Source organism: Brachycentrus maculatus, unplaced genomic scaffold, assembly GCF_059751285.1.
Source record: "Brachycentrus maculatus isolate JH-2025_06_01 unplaced genomic scaffold, ASM5975128v1 h1tg000029l, whole genome shotgun sequence".
Lineage (NCBI taxonomy): Eukaryota > Metazoa > Arthropoda > Insecta > Trichoptera > Brachycentridae > Brachycentrus > Brachycentrus maculatus.
In genome coordinates this window covers 863,337-874,120 of record NW_028280783.1, presented here as the reverse complement: position 1 = coordinate 874,120, position 10,784 = coordinate 863,337, and the positions used below count along the sequence as shown (strand labels likewise).

General features: G+C 31.5%; 1 protein-coding gene across 1 annotated transcript; it reads right to left on the bottom strand.

The window, feature by feature from the left end:
• Positions 1–1,541: 1,541 nt before the first annotated feature.
• Positions 1,542–6,777, bottom strand: LOC148312900 (immunoglobulin domain-containing protein oig-4-like). The gene is made up of 4 exons (XM_088271830.1): positions 6,476–6,777; positions 6,309–6,380; positions 5,236–5,385; positions 1,542–1,788 (listed from the first exon to the last, which is right to left on the bottom strand). The coding sequence occupies exons 1-4, from the start codon at positions 6,719–6,721 to the stop codon at positions 1,630–1,632; spliced, it is 627 nt and encodes a 208-aa protein (XP_088127956.1). The 5' UTR covers positions 6,722–6,777; the 3' UTR covers positions 1,542–1,629.
• Positions 6,778–10,784: the final 4,007 nt, after the last annotated feature.

The window sequence follows — 10,784 nt, the reverse complement described above, 5'->3', positions numbered from 1 at the left end:
TAATCGTGTAATCGTGTGTTTTTGTAATCGAGCCAGCTTAGAGGGCCAGATTTTCTCTGCTCATTTAGAATAACACTATAACTTCACAGATGTTACCGGATTACTTTTGAGTATTTCTGACTTTATATTTCACAAAAAATAATAAGCAAGTAAAAATGATATAGTTATTATACTAAATGTAAAAGTTTTTTGTAAAACCCAGACTTTTGTGAAGAGTGAAAAATTATCCAGTATCTTTTTTACACTTACTTAGTCGTAAAAGTTAATGAATTGCTTATAGTGTATGATACGTTTTCCGACAATAGCGGTATGGTAAATACTGCTTATTCAGAAATGATTTTAAGTGAAGCGTGGAATAAGTTTTGGGTACAAAAAAATCACTATTTTATAGGGAGGTGTTCGCAACTAGAGACCACTAGATGGCGTTAGCTCCGTAATTCTATGGATCCTCAGAGAGCGCCACTGTGCTGGTTTCTTAGTGCTCGTAGTACTTACTTACCTTTTTTAATTTTGAAATTATCATCATATATGCATTTTTTACAATAGAGAAATGCGCATGCCTCCACCCGAGATCTGTTTCTCTTCCACGCTGCATGTCGCCACCTGGTATCTTTTCCCGCTTACATTTCGCGTTAGGTTTTTAACTTGCCACTTCCCTTACAAGAGTCTTTGCCTTAATTTTTCTTCAGTACAGTGTTTTTAACTAAACTTCAATTTCTAACCGGAGCTGACGTGCATAGCGCAGTTACTCCTAAACTTAAACTCGTATCCCACCAGGAACTGCAGAATCAGTGAAAATTTCAATATCTGGCGGTCAGTCGAGAAAAACCCCCCTTGCAAAAATTATTGGTGATGCTTTTGGTGTACATTTCAAAATATATATTTTACAGCAGAAAAACCACTTAATTTTTTACTTTGGTAGCTATCCCTGAAAGCAAAATTGTTTCTTTATTGAGGGAACAGCATAATGTCAAAATATGTCGAAAAAAATTCTTTTCAGGGCCATTAAACTTATTCAAATAAAAACATTGTTTACATAATGACGTCGCTTAGATATAAAATTTTATAAAAACTTTTTTCATAAAATTAGTATTTTTTTAAATTACCTAACGTCCAAGTGACTCTGAAATCTAGCTACGGCTTATGCAACACCGCTTATCATAACCCTACTCAGGCTTCAACTTTTTAAGTTCTATAGCCTATGCCGACTCGTGAGTGGATTTACTCTTTATGTTTAAAGTTACTATAATTTCACAAAATTTGTAAAGGCTGCGTTTAAATAAAATAAATATATAAATTGCATTACATTACAATTTAATATAAAAGCTCACAATATAGATACAATGAACAATTGTACACTTATATTATATATATATATATATATATATATATATATATATATATATATATATATATATATATATATATATATATATATATATATATATATATATATATATATATATTATATATATTTATGTACTTATGTATTTTAGAGAATTATGCACTTGGTTAGTTGGAGTTAAATAAAAAACAATATCTGAAGATAGGTACTCGTACATATGTAGTTTATGTTACGTAAAAAAATACAGCAAATAAATATAATACTTTTTCAGGTACTTTCAACAATTAATCAAAGGCAATAGAGAAATCAGTTTTGAAAGACCTTCTGTCTATTGAATACATATTATCAGCAGTGCATTCATAGACCCCTGCATCCATTTGCGTTGCTGGATCTATTTCAATTTTAGATTTTACTTTGTCTTTTCCAACTCTCCACTCGTGAACCTGAAAAAATAAAACATGTTGTCGTAATCTAAACTAAATTTTTGGCCCAGCCACGCGTTGCTGTGCATCGGTCTTGTTAAATAAAAAAGCTTTCTTTTCCATTTAACAAGACCGAACATTTAACATTTAACATTTAACATTTTCTTTAATAGAGAAAGTACACGTTTATAATATTTTAATTTCACAATACTTGTGGTATACAATATTTCAGCATTTGTCAAGATATACGCTATCCACCATCAACTGCGTTTAGTATTGCGCGTGTTTCTGTTACGTTCTATAGATGGCGCTGCCATTGCGAAAAAAAATTGTTTTTCAAAAAAAGCTTTTTGACAGCTTCTATTAGAAGTGTCAATGTTTTCGGTTGCATTATTGTTTCATAGATTTTAAATATTTGTACTGCTTCACAAGCATTGTGATATTAAACATATTAGAAATGTGATATTATTTTCCATTTAACCATACTTGGACACAGCAACGCATGTCTGGTTTCAGCTAGTATTAAATAAAGTGCATCATGTACTTTCATTGTAAGTTAACAAAAGGAAGTAAAAGGAATCATGACAACCTGGATCTAGGAATAAAGTATACCATATTTGGAGGGAGGGACATTTCGTAAGTAAAGGAGAATATGGTGAACGATATTACCGTTTAATGTGAAAGGGAATGGATGGGGAATGGATGCAAAGCGGGAAAACGAGGTTAGCTTTCTGATTTAAAATGTAAATCTTGGAATACAAAGCAGTGTTATTTATAGTACTTATAATAAGAGCATAAGTCATAAATTATTGATAAGACAACATTTTGAATGTGTCCAAATACTTGTGTACAAATCTGGGCCATCTCCAATTAAAGGAGTTATTTATCTTTGTTTGTGTCAAATTTTTTTTATGATAAATAACTCCTATAAATGCAAATAATCCAGATTTATAAACAAGTGTTTGGACACACTCAAAATTTATTGGGGGTATGCATATGAAAGTGCAATTTTTTGCTAAATTGAACCATATTTTCGATACAAATGAGAAAGAATACATTAATAAAAATAATTGCTGTCGCTAACTACTACTTTCGCCCATTTTTTTGGCAAAACACGGGATCAATGCTGTAAAAAATCCTGGTCTTTTGAGGAAATCCATTGCACTATCCAATTTTGAACTTCTTTGTAGGAATCGAAGTGTTGTTCCGACAGTCCATGTTGCATTGAAGGAAACAAGTGGTAATCTGAAGAGGCTGTCTGGTGAATACGCAGGGTGGGGTTACACTTCCCAGCCTAGTGCCTCCAACGTCTCATGAATTGGAATACCCACATGCGACCGGGCGTTGTCGTGCAGCAACATCACTTTGTGAATGTTGGCCCATTCACTATGCTTTCCCCTCTAAGCTCGATTCAGATTGATGAGCTGTTGTCAGTAGCGATCAGAAGTAACTGTTGCACCACGTTTCAAAATCTATAAATACACAGCATCATTCTGATCCCACCAGATGCAACGCAAAAGTATGTACATATTTTCTCCCTGTTTTCATTTTCAAGTTTTCAATTTTTTTTCATGGATGTTCCGTTTTACATGTGATGTTGATGGTTGACCCGGACTTACCCAATATTTTTTGCGTTTTCCTGACAGATTATGTTCTTATTCATATTCTATGCCCTTCAGATGCAATTTTCTTTAAGTGAAAAGCGAAAAGCAAAATTTCCTGCGAATGCTCTTTTTTGGTGCGAAACTTGAAATTTTTAAGTCTATGAAAAAAATACCCACTGAAGCTGAAAACAAACAGCTTCAATGCGTTGAAATCTTCAAATAGGTATGTGCACGTATAAAAGCTAGTACAACTTATCAGCAAACGGCCTTTTCATGTGCATATACCTATTAATTTAAGCTTTACTTGGTAAATACCACTTTTTCTAAAGATGTATTATGACACGTGTTTCGATGCATTCCGCATCATTTTCAAACATATGTTTGAATGATGCGGAATGCATCGAAACACGTGTCATAATACATTTTAAGAAATAGTCGTATTTTAAGAAATATGGAGAGCTTCAAATTTTGTACTGACATCTCTTGGTGGAACTGTATAAAATAGTTTTTTCCACATAAATTTTATTTCACCAGCGAGCGGGTTTCGTCGTAACCGACATCAACATGCTATCGGTTATGATAAAACCCAGTCGCTGGTCAAATAAAATTTATCTGGAAAAAACTTAATAGTTGTTATTTTATTCTTTACAATGGATAGATATTACCACAAAGTGATTTCATTGATAAATACACACACTTCAGATTAAAATATTTAACAGACCCCTTAAGCGGACCCTATTTTTATTTTATGGCTATATTTTATATGGCCATATTATCTTATTCTTCGTTTTTTATTCATCTTATTTTCATTGTATGTATTCTACTATATAAAGTTCTTTATTATTATTAAGCATTGGCGACGTTTGAAAAAGTGGACTAAAGCAACAACTTGAATAGTTTCTGAAATGCATTTTTGAAGAATTGGAACAGTTGGATAGTTGATAAAGTCGCGACGACCACTCAAGCATACAAACAAAAACTATTGACTACTTCTATCGCCAACTACTACCGGTCATTACCGGTCTATTCAGTTTAGAGGTTAAAATAGCCTTCTCCCAACGGCTCATGGCACATCAGCCGATGACCGATCACGCGTTACCGCGTGATAATATTTACATGTTAAACCTACTTAGATAATATTCAATTCCAACCCTTATCCGCACCCCAATGGTGCATAGGGCACTGCATTAAACAAACACAGTGTTCAATCCTGATCGTTAACACACGAAGGAAAGGTGATCAGCCCTCCGCTTCGGGTACCAGTCTAGGGTAATATTAAATTAATATTAGAGTGAAAAAATCACTTATATTTATTTGACCCCCCCTGGGAATCGAACCCGGGACCTCTAGAACGGTAGCCGAGCGTGCTGACCATTGCATTACGGAGGCGGAGATAATATTAAAACTAAAAATACAATTTACAAATTTAAAGCATAGTACAGTTAAGCAATATTTATAGCCTGGTTTTCTCATAAAATCCAGTTTTTCAGGTCGGCAAACAACGTGTTAATTATCGTGAAAAATATTTTTCACAAAAAATGTCATCCCACCCTTTATTCTTTTGAGGCCGTCATACGTAAATTTACAGAATAAAGTGTAAAAGCAATTGTCTACATTTTCCTTATCATTTTTCCACACTGCTCCAAATAATCGGAAGTCTACGGCATCGCTGGCTTCCGTATTGATTTGTTACTTCCGGAAAACCCAGCTTATTGAATTTTCGATTAACCACACCATGTTGGGTGACAAATACATATATACATACCATGTAAATATTTTTCACGATCTTCAGATCTGTATATATATATATATATATATGAGTGTGTGGGTGAGAATGGTGGTAAACAATTGTTTTGGTACTTACATGAAGATAAAGATGGGAAAATATTTCATTTCCGTCTTTGAACCAAGTAATGTGAGGCCTTGGTGAACCTCGCGCTACACACAAAAAGGCGATTTTATGACCAAGCACGTATTCATAATCAAAATGAGAAGCAAGGAGAATTTTTGCACCCTGAAAAAGGATTAAACAAATGATATATTTTTCAAGGTAAACTGAATATACTAACCATATTTGGTAGCAAAGCTTTATAATGTAGTGAGCTTAGAATGATAGAAATAAAAATAACCCTAGATACGCTCATTTACCATATAATCATGTATTTACCAAATAAAAAAATCATGCTATGCTTTACATAGCAAATTTATGTTTATTTTTAGGTAGGACTCATAAACAAACGAGTGCGTATGTGAATTTAAGAGAATTCAGTAATTCAGGAAGTATTGTTTTGTTTTTTTACTATTTTATGTTAGTTTTTAAAGGATATAGAAAGATTTGTAAAAACAATCGAATCCGTAGTGTAAATAAAAGCTTTTTAATATAATTAACAGATTGTATAATTAAAATGTAACTTTGTTTTAAAATCACTATAATTAATTTATAGTGATTTTAAAACAATGTCACATTTTAATTATAAAATGGAAAATCACAAAGTGAATGCTTCAAACATAAATTTTAATAGATTTCACCCATATTGGTGAACCTTTTTTGGTTTATTCGAGCACGTTTTTAGTTATGAATATTTTGTTAAAAAGGGAAATATTTGTGTTTGTATTATTTCCAGAAATATTTCAATTTCATGCTATTCTGTAAGCCTAAGCGGCTCATTATTGGAAATAGGTATCACATTGTGGTAGAGTGGGTTCGAACCGAGAAACCCGACCACAACCCGACACGAATTAAAAAAGAAATACCAAAAATCAATTTTAAACTAAAGATTAATTTTGATTAATTTTATTATCCATATAAGATTATGAACGATAATATGGTGGAAAATTCAAATAGGTTATGAAGCAATAACACAAATCAATACGCAAATATTAGTAAAAACGCAGCATTACATTTATCAATTAGTAAAATGGAAAAAAAATTCTTACGTTATTATTGTTGTAGTACTGGTCAGAATCGGTATCCCTATATTTTCCAGTAATCGGTAGTCCAATTTGTACCTACAGTAAATCACAAGATAATATTCCAATTAAGTATTTTAGCAATAAACACGAAAAATTCAAATATAATTTTATTAAATTTGTTTAAATTTTACCCTCGACTTAGTTTTACTTATTTTTCTTCCCCTTCGGCCATTGACTTCGTTTGAAAAAAGGAGCAGCACGCTACAAATGATTATTACCGAAATTAGACGCATTTTACACGTTTTATAGGCAAAAAAGTTCGGATTTAATATGGGCTCGCACACTCTCGTGCCGGTGAAAATTGAAGTAGTATGATATAAATGTTTGGAGATGTTTTGATCGGTGCCCAGTCTGCCGTTTAGGATTAAATGGAGCATCCGTATTGGCAATTGTCATTCATTACTGGTGCTCAACCTGTGAGCCTTGCCCGAGTGGAGTTTATGGCATAAAGAGTTTCATGGCATATGAAAAGGCTTTCATATACTTCACCTGAAGATTTAAAATTACGATTAATCTTCTTCTTTTTGTAGATCCTAGGGATCTGTTTGTGCCTACGCATGTCGCTCTTGGGATGTCGACTCCCAGCTGTCTTTCCATCTGGTCTGCCTGGGGGTCTGCGTCCTTCAGGGTTGCCTCGGAGGGCGATACGTGGAAGTCTGTCTTCTGAAATTCTGTTTATATGTTCCTTCCAGTATCGCCTCCGTTGTCGTCTCCACCTCACAATATCCTCTGTCTTACACATGCTCCGGATGTCGGTATTTCTTACTCGGTCGCAATGTGTTTCCGGCTATGGATCGGAGAGTCTTCGGATCGGTGAGAGAGGTTCGAAGTCGAGATTTTGTTCTGGAAGTATCTACTCTTGCCTCAATCCCATAAGTGGCTATTGGTCGAACACATGTTTTGTATATTTTCATTTGACTTTCTATTCTCATGTGTTTGTTCCTCCACACCGAGTTTCTGAGGCATCCTGATATAACTGCAGCCTTGTTTATTTGTTTCTGAGTCATACGATTAATAATAAATTAAAATAACATATATTTTTTTAAAGAAGAATAGGGATTCTGGGCATTTGCGGGGCTTTCGACAGTCATAGGCTGGTTTAAGTGGTCACACTTGACATACGTGTAAAATTCAACAATTCTACCCATGATTAACAATCACACTAATCAAATTCTTGGAACTTCTATACATATATATGATCCAATTTTGAAACACTGAACAAGAAAATGGCTGTTGTTAATATTTACAACGGCCATTTTTATTGTACAAAATTTTGTTTATACAGGTTGGCACAAAATTAATTACCCTATCGGATCGTGGACGATGATATAATTTTTGCAAATATCGTCGTGCGTCAATCACATTTGTAAACTAGAAAGCAGAAGTATACAAACATATTAATAAAACGGGCACAAATGCGCATCAACACTGTTAGCAGCCACTTGACGGATATCATGTTTTCCAAGGTCCAAATAAAGATATCTCATTTTTTAAAAATTAATCAATAATTGTTTAAAAACAAAATTGGATGATTAATTTTACGCTACCCTAAATCTGTTTGTATTCTGCAGCTGTCTAGTTCACAAATGTCAAATATTATTGACGTACGACGCAATTTGCATTTGCGATCTGCCTTACCAACTGTCACAAGTGTGATGGTCGGCACTATTTATTAAAATCTGTTCTTAAGTATTATATATATATATATATATATATATATATATATATATATATATATATATATTTATATATATATATATATATATATATATATATATATATATATATATATATATATATATATATATATATATATATATACATATATATATATATATATGTATATATATATATATATATATATATATATATATATATATATATACATATATATATATATATATATATATATATATATATATATATATATATATATATTTATATATATATATATATATATATATATTTATATATATAAATATATATATATATATATATATATATATATATATATATATATATATATATATATATATATATATATATATATATATATATATATATATATATATATATATATATATATATATATATATATATATATATATATTTATATAAAGTTATTGTTTTTTGGTATCATGGACTTATATCATCATCATCATTTCATATATGAACATCATTATAATAATTCATTACGTTAGTTCTTGTTATGAGAACATTTGTTTTTCAACATCAATTATTAAAAAATATCTAGTCAAATAATAAATTATGGATGAAATCATTGAAAGTGGTCAAAGTCGATTACGGAGAAAAGTTATTTAACAGGTCTATTCTAATGAAACTCACGGTCTATTTTTAGAAGTGTATAGCTACGATTGGGAAGCGCTTTAATAGGTAATCAACGTATTATAAATCGAGAGGGGCTAGAATGACTGGTTTAAAGTGGAGAAATAAATTACACCATACCGACATCGAAATTACAGATACTTATCCATGTACATATATACCTACTTTTTATTTTGCCTTTTTCATGCCCTGACGTCACAATATTCAAAACTCAACAACAAATATGGTAATAAGATACATTTATTTATTTAGTTTGTTTAAACGTTAAAAGGGTTTCTACATATATTGAACAGTAAACAAATAGTTATCCAGTAGAAAATAATAAAAGGCACATTATAATTCATACAGCATGAAAATACTAAATACATAATAATAAATTTCAGCACACATCCCTAAAGATCCAACCAACAAAAAAATTTCATTGAAACCTTGAGAAAGAGAAAAAAACTAACATAACTTATCCATGTTAGTTTTTTAATACTAAAAATAAGAAAAAAAGCAGTTAATGGTATTTTAACATTTGTATTATTATATGTAATTATTGTGTTTTTCAATCGATGTAAATTATCATAAATGTCTGATGCTTTGAATATATTTCTATTTTGAAAATATTTATGCTGAAAATATTGAGTATCTGTGTATATAACTACGTGAGTATGTCTTTACATTAAAAATATAGTAAAACGGATGAATTCAAATAAAAATGGACCGAATCGAATAAATATTTTTTTCTAAGAATATTGTGTTACTAGTATAATAAATATAGCATCATGCTGTGACCGTGAAATTACATCGATGTTTTATGGTATATATTGTACAATGATTTTCCCTAACTTTGAATGCACATGTATGTATATAATTTATAACATTTGAGTGTGTCCAAATACTTGTTCACAAATCTGGATTATCTCCAATTATAGGAGTTATTTTTCATATTATTTTTTGAAATCTCATCATAGATGAAGAAGTCAAAGACTGGTTTAAGTGATCACTTTACACAACGTGAAACATTCACCAATTCTACCCATGATTGACAACCACATTACTAAAATTTTTGGAAATAATTGGTGAATGTTACACGTGTGTAAAGTGATCACTTAAACCAGCCTATGACGGTCGTCAGCCCCGTAAATGCCCAGACTTCCATATTCTTCTTCATCTTTGATGAGATGTCAAAAAATAATATATACATATATATATATATATATATATATATATATATATATATATATATATATATATATATATATATATATATATATATATATATATATATATATTTATATATATTTGTTCTTTTTTTATTTTAACTACTCACCTTATTTTTTTAATTGCTATACACAAGACTTTTTATCTCCGGCTCCGGAAAAACTTTTCTTTTTTTCGTTTGTGTTTATGCTGGAATGTTGTTTATATGCATACATGAATATAACAACACAAATATGATTCTTCAGCTTACCCAGGGTCTTTGGTCAATTTTTTATATACTAACGATTTCAAATATCGCAGGATGTTGAATCCGGCGAGCGTGCTGGGCACTCCTCAATGATGCTGTGCCGTGCTGATCGCTCCTCAATGAAATGATACGTTAGGGGAAGTGTTCCGGCAAGAAAGTCATTGACGTTTATTCCGTGCGTGCTGTGACGCCATCATGTTGGAACCACACACCCATCCCATTAATTTTCTTAAAGTTTCGTATCAATCATCTGGACACGTCACTCAGAAGTGACTGTAATTGTCTTATCTATCTTGTGTATAAATTTCTGAAATATATAAATGTCTTTCCGCTGTTCCGTGTTTGTCTGCTGTGCTAGTCGGTGTTGTGGAGGCGTCTGAGTACCGTTTAACGTTGGATCAGAATCGGATCTACCTGACGAACTGAACTAACTAACTACTAATCCCACTCAGGTACTTCTAGAAAATTTGGTGGTGGTTTTACAAACTTGTATTTGTTTAGATTGGCGGTGACAGGGATATTGCAAGCTTTTAAGTGTAAAGGCACAGTAAAATCGCCAATTTTCTTTCACATTTTCTATAAATTACGCTTCTTAGTTCTCAAAAAATTGCTTTGTAAGAGAAGGTCTATCAGGAAGC